Here is a 23,478-nt window from a genome sequence, read left to right as displayed (position 1 = left end):
TGCCTTTAATTCTTCTTATGTCTCTGCCTTCATAACAACAGGATTTACTCTAATAAACTCTAATTAAGTCCCCAGAGTAACTGAAGAAGGTCTTGCCCAGTGCAGAATGGAGCAATTGTCTCTTGCAGAGACTGAAGCCACTAATTAAAACTCAACTGCTGACACTCATAGTCAGAGATGGTTCAGTAACTGAAATAGAAGCAGACACAACAATGCTTTGCTAAGTATTGTTTCAGTTTGGGTTTTGGTTTATTTCTTGCCATTTTGGTAGAAGAAGAGCTGGGGGATGGGAGGAATAAGGAGGAGCAGTAGCAAGACCAGCACAGACGGTGCAGCACAGACTGGATGGAACAGGCCTAGTCCTCCTCCTCACCCTACCCCAGCCTCCTCCACCTTACCTTCTTATGTGTTGGTGCTGCTTTGCAGCTTCTAGTTCTCCTCTGTTTTTGCTGACCATATTCAGACTTATGTAGGTTCTTATGTATCTCCTGAGGGTACTGAACTTTACCAGGTCTTTTCTAAAGCTAATACCTAGCATCGTGATATCCAGACTATCTTAGGAATGAGAGAGGCAGCACGGTACGGTATGTAAGTTTTGGGGCTATAGAAAGCTGGCTTCAAATCTCTGATGATAAATAAGTTACTTAAGTTCTTTGCCCCTCACTTTCATCCTTTAAAGCAAGGCTAATGATAGTCTCACAAGGTTTCTGTGTTAACCAGAACACCTGAAGTCTCCACCCCAGTGACTGGCATACAGGAGATGCTTCAGAAAGCATCCTCCTTTCTTTAACTATAGTGGGTTGTGTTCTCACCAGGTTAGGTAGAGCCCAGCCTGGTAGAATTTGAGAAAATAGGTTGTTCTTTTCTATCTTTGGAACTCATGAAAACATAAGTTATCAGCTCAGGGATCTTGGTTTTTACTAAGTTTGCCAAGAAGTGACCCATGTACCACTCCTTTTCTCCCCCCACATTCCCCCACCCCTATTTTGAATACAGATTTTAAAATAGGATATTACAGCATTACCAAGATTGTGCCTTTTGATTTATTGAAGAAACACAACTATATCTGAACTGAAATATGCCTCTTCTACCCTGTGGTTTTAGTGGTTGGATTCATTTTGTAAAAGTGGAGGTGGATTCCTGCCTCTAGATGAAAGGCGTAATAGATTTTGTTAACAATGGGAGGAAGAAGAGTAGTTCATCATCTCCTCAGATGACAGGGAGCTTTCTTGTGTCGCCAGACCTTGCTCAGCAGTGTGCCAGGGACGTGAACCTACCCTTTGTCTCCATCTGTGGTCCCTTTGGCCACTGCATCCACTCAACTGAATTCTTAAGCCTTTGTTCAGGGTATTTTTTTTAAGTCAGCAAGCACTGAATTTCAGATTACCTAAGAAATTAGCCGCTAGTCTTGGGACTGAAAAGCTTTCTGAGAACTAGGCCAGGGATTCAGTTTGCTTCAGAAACCAGAAGGTAATTGGAAGGGAGCAAAGAGAATGACATTTTTCTCTCTCTTCTCAGGGGGACATTGTGTCCTGCGCTGGCACATACATCCATGTGTGGAGCATCAATGGGAACCCTATCGTGAGTGTCAACACATTCACAGGTAGGAGCCAGCAGATCATCTGCTGCTGCGTGTCAGAGATGAACGAATGGGACACACAGAACGTCATAGTGACAGGACACTCAGATGGAGTGGTTCGGGTAAGTGAGCTGAGAGAAAAACTCATTAGGATATTTGTCGTCCCAGTTTACCTGAAACTTGTAGCTAACTACAGGTTAAGAACACCTGAACAGGTTGTAATGTTTAGTGAACTCTTGCTCCAGTTCAGACAAGCCTTGGCCTCTGCATTATCAGACATGAGGAACACCAGTGTCTTGGCCTCTTTTCTTCGTATTAAGTAGATCTGGTAGTGCCACTGGCCATTTGACAGCTTGACACAATTAGGTCACTTAAACGTGATTCCCATGTCACACTGGGATTGCTCAAAATGCAAACTGCAGAGGTACTGGGTTTTCAGCCTGTCAAATGGCTTCGTAGAGAAAACATAGTGAGCAGGGATAAGTCTCTTCCCTACAAAGAATCACAGTACTGGAAAATACTTCCAGCGTCCCCAGCTACGATCCCAGATGACTGCACCTGAAGCCTAGATGTACTTTATCCTTTTCTCAGGTTGCTATGTGCTTGGCCTCTACAGAAAATAGAGGCAATGGAGTATTCACTTTTGTAGTCTGTTGCAGTATTTGAGTGTTTCTGTGTCAGGAGATGTTTCTTTGTGCTTGTTTTTCTTTAATTGTGCTCTTTGTAAAAGCAGAGAGCAGCTGATTACCACCCTCTTTAGTCAGAGTCACATGTGGAGAGACAGTGAGGCCATCAGGCCACTCCACTACCACACCCTGTACCTCACACAATACACATCTACACACACACAAAAACTCACATACACACACACCCTGGAGTCCGCTTCCTCGACGGTGGTGTTTCACATGCTCAATCTGTGAAGTAGCATAAAATAGCTCCCTAGCTGGGCACCTGGGGATTCTGTTGACTGTGTGCCTTCTTGGGGATCTATAATGTATATTAGCATATGCAAGACTCTGAGAGGTTTTTGTAGGAAACAAAAAAGTTTATTTAGTTGAACTATGTTTTTGTTTTGTTTTTGAGACAGAGTGAGTTGCTCTGTCGCCCAGGCTGGAGTGTAGTACAGTCTCAGCTTACTGAAACCTCTGCCTCCGGGGTTCAAGCAATTCTCCTGCCTCAGCCTCCCAAGTAGCTGGAATTGCAATCATGGACTGCTATGCCCGGCTAATTTTTGTACTTCTAGTAGAGACAGGGTTTCACCATGCTGACCTGGCTGGTCTCAAATGCCTGACCTCAAATCATCCGCCCACCTTGGCTTCCCACAATGCTGGGATTATAGGCACGAGACCCTGTGCCTGGCCTGAACCATGTTTTTAAACTGATATGACTATAATCTTTTCCCTCTACTTTGAAACAGCCATTGTGTGTAGGCAGTCCCCTGCCACATCTTCCAAGATACGGGAAATCTAACTGTATAACATGATGGAAATTAAGCTATCTGTTAACCCTGAGAGTCTATCTTCACTGAGTAATGTAAATTGGTTCCTTAATCTGTTTTGTAACGTTTTAACTTTTGTACTTATTTAAATTTAGTTTTGGAGGATGGAATTTTTGCAAGTTCCTGAAACACCAGCTCCTGAGCCTGCTGAACACCTAGAAATGCAGGAAGACTGTCCAGAAGCACAAATAGGTATTTAATACTTTCTAAAAATGACTCAGTCGTTTTCACATTTCTTTTCTGTCACTGTGGATAAACTTACACCAAACAACATAAAGAGGAGCCCAAGGTTGGGCACTGCTTGGAGAAGCGTGGTTGCTGCCTGTTGTGTGATTCCTTTGAGCAGACATGCCAGGTTTTCTCTACTTCACTGGGCAACATTCGGTGTGGTGGTGTCTTGCGGTTAACTTCCACATTCCATACTAAATATAGCACTTAATTCCTGGAGTACCGAAGGCTTGGGCTTTCACTTCTGAAAACACAACAGACCTAGAGGGCATGCTGTTGTATAAGTCAGACAAGCTCTGCTGCACCCCAGCCCCACATTTGTTCTGCCCACCATGGGGCTGGCTCAGTGTGCATCACAGATACAATCGTGTTTGTAAACAATTAACAGAGGCAGACCAGAGTCCACCGTCAGACTTGCTTACATTAGGGCATTAATTCACACTGAAGCCTGGTTACCTGTAGTACATTATTTGTAAAGCAATTTACAATTTTCCAGTGAAATATAGAGATAATTGATTTCTACCCAGAATAACTGAAAGCAATGCCATAATGCCAGGGTGAGATCTGCTTTGCATTGCAGTCTCCGAAGAAGCCACCCCCTTTGATGTAGAACAGTGGGTACAAGGAACTTCCTGGAAAGGAACAAGGTTTTAAGTTTGACCTTCAGATTGTTTCTTCATGATTGGCTTTTGTACACTGAGAATTCATTGTGACTTTGATGATGTCAGAGAGTTAATAAAGGAAACTTAGCTGAAGGACACAAGTCACTTCTCTATATAAGCTGAAAGTAGCTTTTACTTTCCATGCCAGAGAAGAAAAAAGATACCTTGGGCAGGACATTTTAATGCTGGTGTTATATTAGTACATGTAAATTTCTAATTACAGCCCCACCGAAAAGGTCATTTGGGTGTTTGGAGACATAAGAATTCAGTTTAATTCAGTAAGTGTTTGGGGGTTACCTGTTATATGTCAGATAGTGAATTAAGGGAACAAGTGAGAAGTGGGTCATTTTCCTTTCCCTTAAAAAGCTTTTAAGTAAATAACAGTGGAAGATGATATGCATGAGTGAGATAGAAGGGGTCAAATTCAGGGTGGAAAGATATTTGTATGTCTTTATTGTGGGCAGTCTGGCAGAAGTGGCAGAGAGGGAGAGCAGCCCACAGAAGAACTGGACAATGTGGAAGTGGTGAGATTTGTGGGCACTTGCTGGGGCGAAATGTAAACAAGCTAGAGGTTCACTGGAAATTAAAGCCGCTTCCAAAGCTGCTTGTTTGCGGACCTCAGAGCTCATGATCATAAGCCGTTGGGGTGAAAACTTAATTCACATTAGTCCAGTAGACCCCTACTGAGTAGGAAGCAGACAAAGTATTTGTCTTGCTAAGAAAATAACTGTGGTGGGCCCAGTATCCTCAGGAGTTGGTTCTAAGACCTCCCTTGGATACCAAAATCTGAGAATGCTCAAGTCCCTGATATAAAATGGTGTAAGTAGTATTTGTATAAAACCTACTAACACCCTCCTGAATACCTTAAATCATCTCCAGATTACTTGCAATACAATGTAAATGCTGTGTAAATAGTTGTGATATTGTATTGTTTAGGGACTAATGACAAGGAAAAAAAAATTCTGCACATGTTCAGTAACAGACACAGTTTATTTTCCCCAGTACTTTCCATCTGAGGTTAATTGAATCCATGGATGTAGAACCCACAGAAATGGAGGGCCAGGTGTACTTGTTTCTTATATATTTTCCCTCCAGTAGACTTTATTGCAACAGAGTAGAGAGTTGATGTGAAGAAATGCGCAAAATAACAGTGAAAAGAGGAAGAAGAACTAAATTCCAAAGTAAGGCTTTCATCAATAATTCACTAATCTTTAGCCAAGTGTTGTGGCATGCACCTGTGGTCCCAGCTACTCAGAAGGCTGAGGCGGGCAGATTCCCTGGGCTCAGGAGGTTGAGGCTACAGTGAGCTATGATTGGTCCACTGCACTCCAGCTTGGGTGACAGAGCAAGATACATGTCTGTAAAAATAAGTACATAAATAAAAATTAAAAATAAGATAATTCACTAACCTTTCAGCCATTAACCACTGTCTGCAATGGTCCTTCTCTCTACCATCTTGTAGAAAGAATATCCAAAAGTAGCCGGGCGCGGTGGCTCACACCTGTAATCCCAGCACTTTCGGAGGCCGGGGCGGGTGGATCATGAGGTCAGGAGTTCAAGACCAGCCTGGCCAACATAGTGAAACCCTGTCTCTACTAAAAATATAAAAATTAGCCAGGTGTGGTGGCGGGAACCTGTAGTCCCAGTTACTTGTGAGGCTGAGGCAGGAGAATTGCTTGAACCCAGGGGGCAGAGGTTGCAGTGAGCCGAGATCATGCCACTGCACTCCAGCCTGGGCAACACAGCAAGATTCTTTCTCCAAAAATAAATAAATAAATAAATATATATATATATATATAGAATATCCAAAAGTAATCTTTTAGAATGACAATTTCAAGAACTTGGGAGGCACAGAACTGTTAAAGGAGTGCAGAAAAGGGGGAGAATACTTTGAGCTGAAGGAATTAGGTGATTTAGAGACAGGAATGTTTAAGCTGTGCCTTGAAAGCTAGGTGACGTCGGAACACACAGATTGGGAAGCTGGGTCTAGGTGGCACCAGCAGCATGTGAGGAAGCTCACCCTTGGAGGAGGAGCAGGTCTGCAGGGAGAGAGCTGGAGTGACACCGTCTAGCTGCAGCATGGCAGGGAGTGTGCGGCAAAGGCATGTTCTGGCCAGATTGTGGGACACTGAATTCCAAGTTAAGGATTTTGGCCAAAGTTTTTAATAAACTCTTTCAGAAATCCTGCTTTTTTATTTCTTTGCTCTGTACTCTAGCCAAAAATCGTGGCACTTACTTTCTTTTTTGTTACACTTAGCTTAAAATATTATGTCTATAAAGGCTTATAACTGGGAGAAAAAAATGCTAGTAGAACAAAGCTGGGTGTAACTTTGGTGGTTCTGTATGTTCCAATTATCTCAATGCTTCACCCAGGGCAGGAAGGCCAAGACGAGGACAGCAGTGATTCAGAAGCAGATGAGCAGAGCGTCAGCCAGGATCCTAAGGACACTCCAAGCCAACCCAGCAGCACCAGCCACAGACCCCGAACAGCCTCCTGCCGCGCAGCAGCTGCCTGGTGTACTGACAGTGGCTCTGATGACTCCAGACGCTGGTCGGACCAGCTCAGTCTAGATGAGAAAGACGGCTTCATATTTGTGAACTATTCAGAGGGCCAGACCAGAGCCCATCTGCAGGGCCCCCTTAGCCACCCCCACCCCAATCCCATCGAGGTGCGGAATTACAGCAGATTGAAACCTGGTAACTTGAAGTCTGGTATCTATTTCTCACTCCTTATATGTTTTGTGAGGGTTGGTGGATTGAGGCAGTGGGGTCTAGCTCTCCCTGGGCCCCACCCTGGATGTGCCCTGTGACCTGGGCCACTCACACAAAAGGCCTCTTTACACAGAAGGCCTCTTCAGTTTCTTCTAGTGTAAAGTGGACTTAAAAATTCTATCCTACAAGGGTGTTTGCAATATGCTGGGCATCTTCTAAAGAAAAATACCTCAAACAAAAATTGCATTTATTCACAACTCATTAAATCACGCAAGCTAATTTAAAATGAATAAATAAAACTGCATTCACAGGTAACTTTGCCCAGAATAGAGTTAGAAGCAAGGTCCTCAGTTGGAGAAATTGGATGCATCTGCTTGCACTGAAAATTTCCCCTTCTCATTAGTTTGTCTCCTTCAGTGAGATATTTCTTCAGCCTGACCCATGTTAATATCAAGCTAGATAGCTTTACTTTCAACCAAGGCGGCAACTGCTGAGAACTGGAAAAGCTGCTGTAGCTGTATGTTGAGGTACCCTAAGTTTAAGGCCACCGTCGTAGAGTATTTCTCCCCAGTACTGGCTTCCCTCAGTTGAGTATGTTGTGTCCTCCACTTCTCCACTCCAGGGTACCGATGGGAACGGCAGCTGGTGTTCAGGAGTAAGCTGACTATGCACACAGCCTTTGATCGGAAGGACAATGCACACCCAGCTGAGGTCACTGCCTTGGGCATCTCCAAGTAAGTGTCAGGCTTTTTCCAGCTCCGCTTCCCATCTGAGTCATTTGGTTAGCCAAGGGCCATATACTCCAGCCTTGTCTTTGGGGAAAACAGATTTTATTTGTATTATCATACATAGCTCAAAGAGATAAATTTGAAGAAGAACCCTGTCAGTGTGTAGATATTTTTCTTTTCTTTTTCTTCTTCTTTTTTTTTTTTTTTTTTTTTTTTTTGTTTGTTTGAGACAGGGTCTTGCTCTGTTGCTTAGGCTAGAGTGCAGGGGCACAATCACAGCTCACTGCAGCCTCAACCTCCCAGGCTCGAGCAGTCCTCCCACCTCTGCCCCTCAAATAACTGGGACTATAGGCGCGTACCATCATACCTGGCTAATTTTTGTATTTTTTGTAGGATGGGATTTCACCGTGTTGCCCAGGCTAGTCTCAAATTCCTGGGCTCAAGTGATCTGCCCACCTCGGCCTCCCAAAGTGCTGGGATTACAGGTGTGAGCCACCGTGCCCATACACTGGATTTTAATTCTGAATTTTTTAAAAAAGTGAAAAACTGCTTTTTCTGTTCTTCAAAGATATAGCAAGGGTGATCCAAAGAAAATTGAAATGGAAGTGTAAATTTGGGCTCAATTCAGTTTTTGTCTGTTTACACATACATCCCTGAGTGAATCAAGGAGTCTCTCCGGGACCCTTACCAGCCCTGACCCCAAAACACACATCCACCAAAAACCAGAGAGCCTCAAGAAGGAGATCACAGACAACAGAAGCCTTCTATACAATGACCTCCTCTGTCATGTCTCCTGCAGGGATCACAGTAGGATCCTCGTTGGTGACAGTCGAGGCCGAGTTTTCAGCTGGTCTGTGAGTGACCAGCCAGGCCGTTCTGCTGCTGATCACTGGGTGAAGGATGAAGGCGGTGACAGCTGCTCGGGCTGCTCGGTGAGGTTTTCACTCACAGAAAGACGACACCATTGCAGGAACTGTGGTCAGCTCTTCTGCCAGAAGTAAGATAAGATATCTGCTTTTTGAATTTACATTGAGTAAGCTCTAAGGATGTTAATTATGTCCTACACACAGGTTCTGATTGCCCTGGCATCCCCACTACAGTATGCCTTGTTAGTATGAACCAGTCTTCACTTTTTCTGTTCTTCTTTATTACTACAATTAGGAAATTTTTCTATCATACAAGTCACAAACACCTTGTCATCCATGACACAGAATGCACATATGCTAATATTTCATCATATTTAATTTGGAGACCTGTATGTGAAATGTTTCTGTAAACACTATAGATACATTTTAAGTATCTTCTTTGCACCCTTCGCCAATCACACCCATTCTCCATGTTGTTATACTTTCAGGAGCATGTGTTGCCTCTGTAAACATTACATCATATTGTTTTGGTGTTTTCAGCTTCACTTTTCAGCTTTATATAGTATACTGTTTTTACCCTTCTGTAACTTTCTTACTCAACATTGTCTTTGAAATCCATTTATATAGATAACTTATTCTAATATATTTATTTTAACTATTGTCGGTTGTTTTAATTATATGAATTTATCACCATTTATTTCTCTTTTGATGCCTTCTCAGGGTTTTTTTTTTTTCTATTAGTACTATAAATAATGCTACAATGCATATCCCTATAAATGCCCTTCTAATACACAAGCTGGAATTCCTCTAGAGATGGAATGAAATTGATAGAACACAGATTTGTTCTTGTTCTTAATTAGATATTGCCAAATTACTCTTCAAAACAGGAGTGCTAGTTAATACTACCTCCAACAGGACATGAAAGTTCTCCAAATTCTTAGTCATGCTTGGGACTGCCAGACTTTTTCCACTTTTGCCAATCTGATAGCTAAAAAATAGTGCTTTGTTGTTTTAACTTGCAATGCTAGTGAGACAACATCTTTTCATGTTTGTTGGCTATTTGGGTTTCCTCTTGGGTACTTTGCCTTTTTCTTTTTTTTTCCTTGAGGAGTTCTTTTATATATTCTGTGCTGTACACATTTGTCTTTTATATATCTTACAGGTATGTTCTGCCAGTCTGTGGCTTGCGTTTCAACTTTGTATATGTTTTTTCTGTCAGACAAGTTTTTAAACTGGTTGTAGTCACATTTATTACTCTTTATGATTTTTGCTTTTTTGTGCCTTAAGAATTCTTTCCCTGTCCTAAGATCACGAAGATAATCTTATTTATTTTCTTTTAAAGGTTTCAAAGTTTTATTTTTCACATTTAGATCTTTAATTCATTTGTAATTCATTTTGGGGTATGACATGAGGCAAGGATCTGTTTTTCCCCCATATGAAAGGTCAGCGGTCCCATGGCTGTGGATTTGGTTGATAACTCTGTCCTACACCCGGGTCCCAGATACATATCCACAGTCATTACTTTTCTGCCAGACCACAGGAAGGATTCCATGGACAGTATACTCTAAGGCTTGTATTGCCTTACTCCAGAGATGCCTTCATAGAAAGCATATTATTCTTAACTTGTGTAATTATGAGGCAGTTTCTGAGGTTTTGTAAGCAGCATTGGCTTACTGGTGTGGGCATAGTCTTTGGGTTTACACTGACCAAATGCTCATTGTGCTGCTTTCTGTTGCCATAATGCCAGCAAGTTACCGAGCCTCTCTGAGCTTTGGTTTCTTCATCTGTAAATGTGGGTAAGAAGACCAGTCCTCTTAGAGCTACTGAGAGAATTAAATGAGATCACATGTATGAGTGTTTTAAGGCACCAAGTTCAGAGTCTGGCAAAACAGATGTTCCATAATTTGATTCCTTAAACCTTTTCTGCTGGGCAGTCTGGTTCAAGATGAGGGACCCAAAATGTTGCAGCCAGCCATTTCCTATGGGAATTTCTGTGGGGCTGGCAGAGGATTCTGTCTAGTGGCTCTGTGCTTTTAAAGGCCTGCTGTATAAAACCTATAATGGGGCTGGGCACGGTGGCTCACACCTGTAATGCCAGCACTTTGGGAGGCTGAGGTGGTCTAATCACCTGAGGTAAGGAGTTAGAGACCAGCCTGGCCAACATGGCAAAACCCTGTCTGTACTAAAAATACAGAAATTAGCCAGGTGTGGTGGTGTGTGCCTGTAATCCCAGCTACTCAAGAGGTTAAGTGAGAGAATCACATGAACCCAGGAGACAGAGGTTGCAGTGACCCGAGATCATGCCACTTCCCTCCATCCAGCCTGGGCAACAGAGCGAGACTCCATCTCAAAAAAATAAATAATACATTTTAAAACCCATAATGGGTTTTATAGAGCAGGCCTTTCAAAGCACAGAGCCATATAGTCTTTCTTTCTTTCTTTCTTTCTTTCTTTCTTTCTTTTTTGAGACGGAATCTCACTGTGTCACCCAGGCTAGAGTGCAGTGGCGCGATCTTGGCTCACTGCAACCTCTGCCTCCTGGGTTCAAGCGATTCTCCTACCTCAGCTTCCTGAGTAGCTGGGACTAAGGCATGCACCACCTGCCCGGCTAATTTTTGTATTTTTAGTAGAGACAGGGTTTCACCATATTGGCCAGACTGGTCTCGAACTCCTGACCTCATGGTCTGCCCACCTCAGCCTCCCAAAGTGCTGGGATTACAGTCATGAGCCTCTGCACCCGGCCCATATCTATATATATCTACATATAGATATAGATTTCTTGAGATGGGGTCTTCCTCTATCACCCAGGCTGGAGTGCAGTGACATGATCACAGCTCACTGCAGCTTTGATCTCCCAGGCTCAAGCAGTCCTCCCACCTCAGCCTTCCAAGTAGCTAAGACTATAAGCAAGAGCCACCACACCTGGCTAATTTTTGTATTTTTTGTAGAGACAGAGTCTCACTATGTTCCCCAGGCTGATCTCAAAGCTGTGGGCTCAAGCAGTACCCCCACCTCAGCCTCCCAAAGTTCTGGGATTATAGTTTTCAACCTCCACACCCGTCATATTAATCTAGTGATTTGTGCTAGCACTTCCGTATGTCTGCTGGCACACATCTGTTCTTTGTCATGTTTAATTTTCAAAATATTGTTTAATTATAGGTAATTCTTTAAATTATCCATTGCTGTTAAATGTTGGATGGAAGCTTTATTGGAAACTGACCAAAGAGTGATAAGTTCCGATGAAGCAGGCACAGAAGGAAGTGCTGTCCAGAACACACAGCCTGTGGTCTCTATGGCTGAGAGCTGTTGACACTCCTCAGGGTTCTCAGAGGTCCAGGGACAGTCCTTTAAACCCATAAGCTTATAGTACTTAATTTACTCTCTAGACACTTTTACTGGTAGATTAATGGACTAAACATAAATCTCCATTTCAGGGACAGGTACAGTGGCTCACATCTGTAGTCTCAGCACTTTGGGAGGTCAAGGCAGGAAGATCACTTGAGGCCAGGAATTTGAGGACAGCCTGGACAATGTACTGAGACCCCATCTCTTAAAAAAAAAAAATTTTTTTTTTTCATTTCCATTTTAATCTTGTGAAAATCCAAGCCTAAAGTGATTTAATACCACATCCTGAGTCACACCCAGCTTTATTCCAGGAATAGGAACTCTGAATACTTCTTAAAGAATTTGAACATCTCTTAAGAGTAGTCTGCTTCAAAGAGTTCCAGCAAGATAAATAGGAAATGAGGGTGTTGGGACTGGAAAAGGAAAGCCAGTCTAACTGTTTAAGAAATGATTGAAGAGTGGATCAATCAAAATGTTTAAAAGCACAATGGAACTTGATAGTGATCAAACTCATATTTCTCTTGGAAATTAGAAGACTCACTAATGAGTTATTAGTAATTCTCTTGGAAGTAGATATTCATTAGTGAGTCTTCTAATTTCCACTAGTGAGTTTTTCTAATTTCCAGGAGAAATATGTCAAGCTCCAAGTAAAGACACTGACATACCGTATTCCCAAGCTTATAGGCCATGAGAATTAGTCTGCACAGGTAGAATGGCCTCACATTGATGTTCAGACACCTTGGCCTCATTGTGTAGGAAAATCTTAACTCTGTTTTTTTGTTTTCATTTTTTTTAATTCTCATCAGTCAAAGAAATAGCTTCCCTGGTTTAATACTGCATTTCTTCATAGACTGAAACAAATAATACAGCTTTCCTTTTAGTCCTTGTTCAGCCACACAACACAAACCAGTATGGCCTTTGGCATTTTACTGCAAGCTTTCCATTCGATTATTAATATTCCGGAGCCCATGATCAAGCATGGAGGAGACCAATAATTAATTGACTTTTCCTTTCCTTTAGGTGCAGTCGATTTCAGTCTGAAATCAAACGCTTGAAAATCTCATCCCCGGTGCGTGTTTGTCAGAACTGTTATTATAACTTACAGCATGAGAGAGGTTCAGAAGATGGGCCTCGAAATTGTTGAAGATTCAACAAGCTGAGTGGAGACCACGGTCTGTAGACCCCTTCCCGATTCTCCTGTCCCAGCTTGGAAGGCATTGAAAACAGTCTCCGTTTACACATCTCTTCATACCACGTGTTTGAAGTGTTAAAATTCAAAGGGATCATTGAATAAAACGGGTGTAGAGTACAGGAATGGGGCAGACGTGATTCAGGTGAACAGCACAAGAAGAATATGAGGTGGTTCCTAGAAGCAACACTTTCCATCTCCAATTCTCCCTGATGACAGTAGCTGTCTCCAAGAGAAATATCCTCACTTATTAACTCTCTTTTCTTGCATCTCATTTTTATAGAGCTACTCATCCTTATTTGGAAAAACCAACAACAAAAAAGGCTTTTAGAAAATGGTTGTAAATCTGACTTCTTTGCAAGTAACTGTATATTGTAAATAGGTATAAAAGGCCTTTTTTCTAAATAAGGACTTAACTGCCTGTAACATGAAACTTCAAACTAAACCACTAACTCAATGAACTACTTATGGTTTGTCTGACATCCCTCACTTACCAATTAATTATAAATATGTTTTTTTAAATCCCCAAAGACATTATCTGTGGTCTTTTTTTCCTTTCAAGCTCAGCCTGTGTGCCTGATGTCATTTCTTTCAAGTTGCCCACAGTATCTCCACTTAAACTAGGCTAGTAACCAAAATAATGTGGACCTTCTTTAGGAAACAGCGTGGGAGAATAGGAGTCCAGCCGTAAGATAAACTGGAAATATTTGGGTGTCTTGTACCTGGCTATGCACCACCTCAGTGTTGTTCCTACATAAACAAGGCCCCTTTTAAACTTGTATGTGGACTGCTGTTTGGTCAAAGAATACCTTGTTAGCATTGCAGAAAGGTGGTCAGATGACCAATGCAGTGCAGGAAACAGCCCTGTCTCAACTAATGGAAATATATTTGCATGTAACCCAAAATTAGCTTATCTTGCATAGAACATAATAAGTATGTGTCTTTCGTGACACGGATGTTCTACTATAGCTTATTTTCAAAAAAGGGGTAAAAAAAGGAAAGAAAAAAGTGTACAGAATTAACATATAAACTTTGTTGTAAAACTGAATCATGTCAGAACTGCTTAAAATTAACCCTTACCATTTAATGTCATCTACCTGAAAACAGTGAGATTTATACTGTATCAATGTCTATTTTTTTGTTTTTGCTATGAATATAATTACAGTATTTTAATATTTAGTTATTTAATTTGTTCTACTAGTTGGATACAGAACACACAAATCCAGGGGGATTAAAGCTGGAAGGGGCTAAGAGATTAGTTTACAGAGAAAAGGCTTGGTGGTGGGATTTTTTTAAATGTGTGTTATGTACATATATATATAAATATTAAAAAATTAAAGTTAATCTAGATTTTAACATTTTCAGAAACTTAGTGATAATATTATGAACAATTCTAAAAGCCCTGTGATTTGAAAAATGTAGAATCATTAATGGCCCAAGATAGGCCTTCACACCCTCACAGGTGCGAAAGGAAAGGCCTTCACATCCTCACAGAGGTGTCATGCAAAGGACAGCGGCTTTGGCTTTTCCAACTTTCCGTCTTTAGGCCCTGGTGAGAGGCACACTTATGCACTAAAATGCACATATATGCACATGCATTCAAAAATAGGCATTTGGTACAATGGTGATCTTGTACCTGATGGGCTGAAACCAGCTTAAGAACAAATTTGTTCTTCCTGATACGATAACTAGGTCTCCAAGAGAAAATATAAAGGCTGCTTTAGTGCCTTATGCTTACTAAATTTAAATCTTTATTTACCTGGGTTTGAGCCTACAGACTATTTATGATTACATATCAAAATTGATTAAAACACTTCCATTTCTAAAAGTTCAAATATACTTGTTAATAAAAGGATTATCGGCATTAATACTTTAACTTAAAGAAAAGTTGTGTTCTGTTTTCCTTTCTGTGTCTTACTCCCCCCACACTGTCCCTCCCCCATCACCATCTTCAATTCTAATAAATAATGCTGATGTTCAACAGTTGCAGAAATTGTGCTATCACGTAACTGTGGGCCTTGCCCCTGTGTGGCCCTCTAGATGAGTTGTAGCAGTGTTATTCTACACTTTTTAAAAGAAGCATCCTCCTTTTGCCCATGAATCATGTTTACCCCATACCCAGTGGCAGAGGTGTTCTTTAAAGACTTGAATATATGAATGTGTGTGTGTTGTTACTTAAAGGTTATTCCTCTTTGTAATAGGAAACTATATGAGATGAACACTTTTAAACTTTCCAACACAACTTTCATTACTAACTTTCTGACACGACTTCCATAACTAGAAGGTGGAAACCAAAACCCTCATGGTAGTATTTCCTCTGGCAGCTGGTGCTGTGGGCAACTGTTTTGTTCAATCGGGTTTCTTTTCTTTTTGCCTCTAATGCAGAAATCAACAGAATCACTCACACATACAAGTACACTCACATAAACTAATTATTTCTCTGGATATCGTTCTGTGTTCCATGTAAATTTATTTACCAACATCTATTGTCAACAAGTACATCTACCTTAGTGTGGTCTGCATTCTTTCTCTGAGAGTACCTCACAGGGCTCCTGCCTGATCTTCGTAGTTTGTTCATTCATCCATCCACCTGTTCATTTGTTCATCCATGTATTCTAACATTTGTGTGTAGTGTGCAACTGTAATGTCATGCTTTTGAAGAAGAGAATAGCTGCCCATAGCAGCCATCCGTCTGGATAATAGCAAAACACTCTATAGATAAGTTATTTTGCACTTTCTTATGTATAAAGTTGGTAGAAACTTATTTTTGCTTTGTATCATTTAAATACATTTTGTTTTGGTAAATGAACTGTGTATAAAATATTTATGCCGTTAAAACTGTTTTTAGAAAGTATTTTTAATTTCAGCAAGTTTGGTTACTTGTTGCATGACTATTAACACAGCTGACTTTTTGTGTCAGTGCAATGTATATTTTTTGTCCTGTTATTAACTTGTAAGCCCTAGTAATGGCCAATTATTTGTACAGCAACAGAAGTAAATTGAAGATACTGGCTAAGACTGGATTGATTGTGGACTTTTATACTATATTGCAGAAACCAATATGTTTCTTGGTTATGTAAAAGACCTGAAGAATTACTATCTAGTGTGCAATCTGTGATATCTGAATGTTCATTGTATATTTGTCTCTGATGCAAAAAGGTAGAGTAACACAATTACAATACATGATTAAATGCAATAGTCCAGGTACTTAAGTAATTTTTTTTCATTTCAAATAAATACCCACTATTTACCACCAAAAGAAAGAAAAAGAAAAGTTGTTAAGTCAGTTATTCAGGGAAGGAAAACAAAACAGAGATCTAATAACTCCCTAAACTTTATGTAGTTCTTTTCTAGTTGTAAATACTTCAGAAGCACCTGCATAAGATTGCAGAAGTATTGGCTGTTAAGGTTCCAGTTCCAGTTCTAGTTTGACCCATCCCTAAAAATCAGGCTTTCTGCAGTCTGAGCTTCTCAATTGTGCTGGATTCCCAGGGCTAATGAGTGTATGTGGGTGGCAGTAAGGAGAAGCAAGCCCCTTCTGGGAGCTGTTATCCTCAAACTTGACTGGACCTGTAGAAAAAGACAGGTCTGCATGGTTTTTGCTCTTTTTTCCTGAGCTTTATTCTCTAGCCAAAATATTGTGAAAAGTAAGCAATAGTGTGTGTATATATATATATATGTGTGTGTGTGTGTGTGTGTCTCTTGCACCCATACTATAGTCACAAAAGGAATATTACGGTGTCCCCCCTCACCTGGAACTACAGCAGCCGCTGTTAGCAGCTAGTCTTTCCAGTTCAGCCTTCAATCTGAGAGTGTTAGAACTCACAATCCATTGTTCTTGTTATCAGCTTGTTTGGTTTTAAAATACCCTTTCCGTAAAGAAGAGTTTTTAAGTTTATTTAGGCTGTTTTGATGATTGTACTTTTTCTAAAGATGCTAAATTCATTTTAAGCTTGAGTAGCAGAGCCCCAAATTTGAATATATTTTGCTTATTACAAATTTTACCTTAGTGCAACTCCACTTGAGTGGCAGAAGATGAAGGAATGTGAAGAACTAAAACAATACCAATTTCTTTAAAATTTTTTTTTACAAATGGTAAAAGAGAAAGCTTAGAGCAGTTCCCATATTATTAATGCTTTATTACTTACAGTTCTAGTGATGGGTTGCAGTCAAGGATGGGCACTGCAGAATTCTCAGATGCAGAAATTCAGAGTTTAAAAGAACAACCATGTAAATGATTTTCAGTGAGTCCCTTGTCTGCCATTTGCTTCTCATCTTCAACAAAATTTTCCCTACACACCTCACTTTTGACCATTTGATGGAATTGGCCCAGCACTTGGTTAGTTTTTTGCTTTATGAATATTCTCATTTCCTCCCACCTATTATAAAGCTATTTTATTTTCTTTTACTTTTGCTAGAGACAGCATCAAGCCAAGCTACCACAATAGCATGGTGTTTTGGAGATCCCTGAATAGGATTACCACGGAGGCTTCAGTTCTAACCAGCTTGGGAATGTAGAAAGCCTCTTGTTTTAGCGCTTGCTCTCTCCAAAGGGTTTTCCTTTATCAGTAGCTGCCTGTGAGGATGGGAATGGTCTAAGATGGTGCTTCTTTAAACTTTTTGGTCTGAGAATTCTTTGATCCTTAAAAATTTTCAAGGACCCCGAACAGCTTTTGCTTATTTGGTTTATATCTATCAGTAGTCATTGTATTAGAAATTAAAACTGAGATTTAAAATATATATGTCAACTCATTTAAAAATAACAATGATAAAAGCATGATGTATTAACATAAATTATATATTTCTATAAAAAGTCTTTCCTAGCCGAGTGCAGTGGCTCACACCTGTAATCCCAGCACTTTGGGAGGCCGAGGTGGGCGGATCACCTGAGGTCAGGAGTTCAAGACTAGCCTGGCCAACATGGCAAAACCCCGTCTCTACTACAAACATACAAAAATTAGCCAGGCGTGGTGGTGCGCGCCTGTAATCCCAGCTACCTGGGAGGCAGAGGCAGGAGAATGACTTGAACCCGGGAGGTGGAGGTTGCAGTGAGCTGAGATCTCACCACTGTACTCCAGCCTGGGTGACAGAGTGAGACTCCGTCTCCAAAAAAAAAAAAAAAAAAATCTTTTCCAAACCAAATTTTTTGCAAATCTCTTTAATGTCTGGCTCAATAGAAGACAGGTGGATTCTCAAGTCTGCCTCCGCATTCCATCTGTTGTGATACTTTGTTTTGACTGGATTTTTGGGAAAAGACACATCTGCGTGGCTTTGGCTCGTTTCCTGAGCTTTATTCTCCAGCTATCATATTGTGAAAAGTGTGTCTATCGCACCCCTACTATAGTCACATCAGGAATATACTTTGTTTTGGTTGAAGCATGAAGAAAATCCAACCTCACACATGTATTGGTTGAAAAGGGGGTGAATATTTTTAATTTTTATGGGCTCATAAGTATATGAGGTACATGTTATGTTTTAATACAGGCATACAATGTATAATAGTCACATCGAAGTTAATAGAGTATTTACCACCTCAAGCATTTATCATCCCTTTGTGTTAGGAACATTCCAGTTCCACTCTTTTGGCTATTTTAAAATACGCAGTAAATTGTTGATTAGAGTCACCCTGTTGTGCTATCAAATACTAGATCTTATTCATTCTATGTGACTATATTTTTGTACCCACTAAACATCTCCACTTTCCACCCTCCTCCCTACTACTCTTTCTAGCCTCTCATAACCATCATTCTACTCTCTGTCTCCATGAGTTCACTTGTTTTAATCTTTGACTCCCACAAATGAGTGAGCACATGCAAAATGTCTTTTTTTGTATTTGCCTGGCTTGTTTCACTTAACATAATGTCCTCTAATTCCATCCATGTTGTTGTAAATGACAGTATTTCATTTTTTTTATGGCTGAATAGTATTCCATTGTGTATATGTGCCACATTTTCTGTATCCATTCATCTGCTGATAGACTCAGGTTGAGTTCAAATCTTGGTTATTGCGAATAGTACTGCAGTAAACATGGGAGGGCAGGTATCTCTTTGATATACTGACTTCCTCTCTTTTGTGTGTATGCCTAGTGGGATTGCTGGGTCATATGGCAGTTCTATTTTTAGTTTTTTTAGGAACCTCCATACTGTTCTCCATAGTATGGAGAATTTATATGGAGAATCCATACTATATATTATACTCCATAGTATGGAGAATATGGTTGTACCAATTTACATTCCCACCAACAGTGTAGGAGGGTTCCCCTTTCTCTATCCTCACCAGCATTTGTTCTTGCCTGTCTCTTGGATAACAGCCATTCTAACTTGGGTGAGAGGATATCTCCTTGTGGTTTTGGTTTGCATTTCTTTGATGATTTGTGATGTTGAGCATTTTTTTATATACCTGTTTGACATTTGTATGTCTTCTTTTGAGAAATGCCTATTCAGATCATTTGCCCATTTTTTAATAGGATTATTAGATTTTTTTTTTTCCTGTCAAGTTGTTTGAGCTCCTTATATATTCTGGTTATTAACCACCCTTGTCAGATGGGTGGTTTGCAAATATTTTCTTCTATTCTGTGGGTTGCCTCTTCACTTGTTGATCATTTCCTTTGCTGTACAGAAGCTTTTTAACTTGATGTGATCCCACTGTCCATTTTTGCTTTGGTTATCCGTGCTTTTGAGGTCTTAGCCAAAAAATCTTTGCCCTGACCAAAGTCCTGGAGAGTTTCCCCAATGGTTTCTTCTAGCAGTTTCATAGTTTTAGGTCTTAGAATTAAATGTTTAATCCATTTTGATTTGATGTTTGTATATGGTGAGAGATAGGGAGTCTAGCTTCATTCTTCCGCATATGGATATCTAGTTTCCACGACAGGATTTATTGAATGGATTGTCCTTTCCTCAATGTATGTTCTTGGCACTTTTGTCAAAAATGAGTTCACTGTAGATATATGGTTTTATTTCTGGATTCTTTATTCTGTTCCATTGGTCTATGGCTATTTAGACTATTGTTTTTACACCAGTACCAGGCTGTTTTGGTTACTATAGCTCTGTAGTGTAATTTGAAGTCAGGTAATATGATTCCTCCAGTTTTGTTCCTTTTGTTCACAGTGGCTTTGGCTATTCTGGGTACTTTGTGATTCCACATAAATTTTAGGATTATTTTTTCTATTTCTGTGAAGAATGTCATTGATATTTTGATAGGAATTGCATTTAATCTGTAGATTGCTTTGGGTAGTATGGACATTTTAACAACATTGATTCTTCCAATCCATGAACATGGAATATATTTCCATTTTTTGTGTGTTCTCTTTAGCTTCTTTCATCAGTCTTTTACAGTTTTCATTATAGAGATCTTTCATTCCTTTGGTTAAATTTATTCCTAGGTATATTACTTTATTTGTAGCCATTGTAAATGGGATTACTTTCTTGATTTCTTTTTCATATTGTTCACTGTTGGCATGTAGAAATGTTCCTGATTTTTGTATGTTGATTTTGTATGCTGCAATTTTACTGAATTTATCAGTTCTAATTTTAGGTTTTCCCAAATATAAGATCATACCATCTTCAAACAAGAATAATTTGACTACTTCTGTTCCAATTAGATGCCTTTTCTTTCTCTTTTCTGATTGCTCCAGCTAGGACACTATGTTGAGTAACAGTGAAAATGGGCATCCTTGTCTTATTCCAGATCTTAAAGGAAAGTCTCTCAGTTTTTCGAGCTAGAATATTATAATTGCTTTTTCAGATCATTGCTTCTTAAGTCGTAGTTTTAAGTTTTTTAATAGTTTAAGTTTCTTAAAGATTAATTACTACATGGACTCTGAAATGATGCCAATGAACTTCTCATATTATTATGACATTAAAATCCGTGGATCTGTCTTGCACTTTGAATTTATTTTTTTACCCATCCATAATTTTACAGCATCATGCATTGATCATTTAGAAAATTATTTTTAAATCTTGATTCAAGCACCAGAGACAGAAACAGTATATGTAGAACTTCTAAATGTTGACGTATATCATTAGATAATACCAAAAAATCACATTATCATATACATTAAAATACCACCAGCTGTATCAGAAAATTTTAAGTCATAGTGACAGACACAAATTCTACAAAAAATTATTATTTTTGCTTAAAACCTAAATTGTTATCATTGGCAATAAATACTGTCTGCTGTTTTCTTTGAAGGGACAGGCTCACTTTGTTAATATTTGAGAACATACCATCCATAGAACTGTAGCTTGTCAACTGTTCTTTCATTAAAAATAGTATTCCATGAGAAAGGAAGAGAGTTCAGCTCACAATTCAGTCACACAAGTGCTTCTCTTTGAGACAAATGTTGTACTTCAGTATGCAGGTTCTTTATGGGTACTTCTCATCTTGTGTCACTCTACTTAAGGGCCAAGATTTAATAAAAGTAATAATTTTTATTGCTTCTCCAAGGTCATTCTTAAGTCAAAGAGGCACTTGTGTTTTTACTGCAAGTGTTTGATTATGAAGAATATGATCATTACTACTAGTGGTTTGGCGCCACCATACTAAGGTTCCAGCAGTTCTACCCACCACTGCTTTTGTACCTCAATAAAAATATCAATGCAGTGAAAGGGTAAATAGTGTTTTAGTAGTACTGTGAAAATCTTGCAGACCCTCTGAAAGGGTCTCAGGTTTCCTGGGGGCCTGGAAACCCCTTGAGAACCACTGGTCCAAGAAGACATGAGATGAGGCTACCTAAATTGTAAAGTAGCATGCATGCAATCTCATTCAGTAATGATATTCCTAATTACTAATCCAGTGCTTCAACTGGGCTCCCATTGAAACCTCCCAAGAGCAAGACAAGGCCCTATCACATTGAAGTGTTTTGGCGGCCACCCCCAGCTACTGGGATACAACCTCTACAGCCCAAAAGCAGTTGGGGTTTCAAATAAGGACTTTTGAAATCACATTATTCAAGGCACTAAAATTTTGATAATGTAAAAGAAACTGCTAATACTAATCTTTTAATATTAGATACAGTTCTAACTAGTATAATAAACTATCAGGAGAGTCAGTCTGGGGGCTAAGCTCCCATTGTACCACTTACTGTGTGACCTCAGGTGAGTGACTTAACCACTCTAGGTCTGAGTTTCCTTATATGGAAAATTTGTATTAGGATACCTGTCCCCAGAGAATTGTTATAAGGATTCGATGTGGTCATATATATAGGAAGGGTAGTGCCTGACAAATATGTTGTCAGTACATTCCAGTGTTAACTCGGAAATACGAACATAAAAGGGATGATGCACTGAAACATCTGAATGCCAAATGAACGCCAATGGCAGGGAGTTAACCTTCAGTCAGATATACAGGAGGCAGAATGCTAGAATGGGAAGGGCTCTTCAAAGTCATCAAGTCCAAACCCTCATTTAGCACGAGAGGGAAGGGGTTCATACAGGTGTTTAGTGTTCCCAAAGCCAGGCTGCTTTTTAGGTAGAATTCCCAGCTCTGCTCCTAAGCATCTGACACCCAGGCCAAGGCTCTTTACAAACAGCTCCCAGTTAGTATTTCCCAATTTTCTTTTAGGTGATTACAGTGCAAGTGTACTTTGGATGTTATTTCAATATTATCCGTGCATAATTATGCCCTTCTTTATCAAGAAGATAGAGCATCCGAACTTCAACCTTGGCCTTCAGCTATCATGCTTCCTGCTCAACAAAGGCAAAGAAGAGTTGCAAGCTGCATTCCAGTACAGAGGACAGAGTTAAAGAAAAACAACTTGTTTAGGGTCTTGCCCTCAGGCCCTACTACAAACTTCAAACAAAAGCTATATCCTAAAAATGTTATTTCCCGGCATAAAGTTTCCCTTCATAAAAGGAAGCCACTCCTTTGCAAACTGACTCAAGAAATTCACCATGGAGCAAAGGTGAACTAAGCAGTCTTTGGTTATAAACTTGAGGATCCTTTGAGTCTGCTGCTGGCCGATTCTGCCAAGAGGAAAAAAGAAACCAAGTTCTCCTAAAGCAATGTTATCAAGTGTGCTGTGGTTCAAGCTCCAATCTGCGAATGTTGATGTCTTTTTCCTTCTAAGGTAGCAAATCTGTGTTTGTGCTAATACATACTTAGCTGGGCCTTGAAGATGATTTTTTACAATGATGTAAGTACCCTCTCCAAGAACTTTTTGGCCTATAAATGAGAGGCTTGCCTTCATGCAGGTTATCTGTAGATTTTCAGTAAGTGTATTCCATTCCTTACTGTTTCTAATTCAGTAATACTCTCTTCCACAATATGTTTTCTTTGCTCTGCACTCCCCATTTTCATATCATTGTTATCTGATCTTTGTCCTTTTTTGAATTATTGTATGATACCAGGCCTTCCTGGGAGGTCCTCCCCTATTCCCCCTTGTTCACTCCACTGCCCCCACCCCGTGACCCGCCACTGCATTCCTGGTCTTTTGCAAACTTTTGTCCTGCCTTCTTGCCTGCCTGCCTGCCTTTTACATAGGTGTCATGCCATTGATTTTCCTCTTCCTCTTTTAAACGTGGACTCCTGTCCAGCCTTTATGTTTGCTGTGATATACTGTGAGTGAATTCTCCTTAACATGGTTCCCCCCTTAGTTTGAGGATTGAGTGTTGTGATTGGGTTTTGTGACACAGCAGTCACCGTGTCAAGCCCTGCAGGGCTCCTCACCTTCTT

General features: G+C 40.0%; 2 protein-coding genes across 12 annotated transcripts in view; one reads left to right on the top strand and one right to left on the bottom strand.

Annotated features, from left to right (window-relative positions):
• The window catches only part of WDFY3 (WD repeat and FYVE domain containing 3), a 309,436-nt gene extending 293,613 nt beyond the window's left edge, over positions 1-15,823 (top strand). For all 11 annotated transcript variants that reach the window (XM_050790042.1, XM_050790041.1, XM_050790040.1 and 8 more), the window contains 6 exons: positions 1,519-1,701; positions 3,173-3,269; positions 6,341-6,664; positions 7,302-7,413; positions 8,207-8,404; positions 12,639-15,823. In XM_050790042.1, coding sequence (XP_050645999.1) covers positions 1,519-1,701; positions 3,173-3,269; positions 6,341-6,664; positions 7,302-7,413; positions 8,207-8,404; positions 12,639-12,762 — 1,038 coding nt within the window. In that variant the 3' untranslated portion in view covers positions 12,763-15,823. The remainder of the gene's footprint in view (positions 1-1,518; positions 1,702-3,172; positions 3,270-6,340; positions 6,665-7,301; positions 7,414-8,206; positions 8,405-12,638) is intronic.
• Positions 1-23,478, bottom strand: part of OCIAD2 (OCIA domain containing 2) — a 1,147,735-nt gene that overhangs the window by 652,554 nt on the left and 471,703 nt on the right. The gene's annotated exons all lie outside the window — the stretch shown is intronic.

This window comes from Macaca thibetana, chromosome 5 (genome assembly GCF_024542745.1).
Source record: "Macaca thibetana thibetana isolate TM-01 chromosome 5, ASM2454274v1, whole genome shotgun sequence".
Classification (NCBI taxonomy): Eukaryota; Metazoa; Chordata; class Mammalia; order Primates; family Cercopithecidae; genus Macaca; species Macaca thibetana.
The sequence above is the reverse complement of the archived record's forward strand: the minus strand, read 5'-3'. Positions and strand labels throughout refer to the sequence as shown.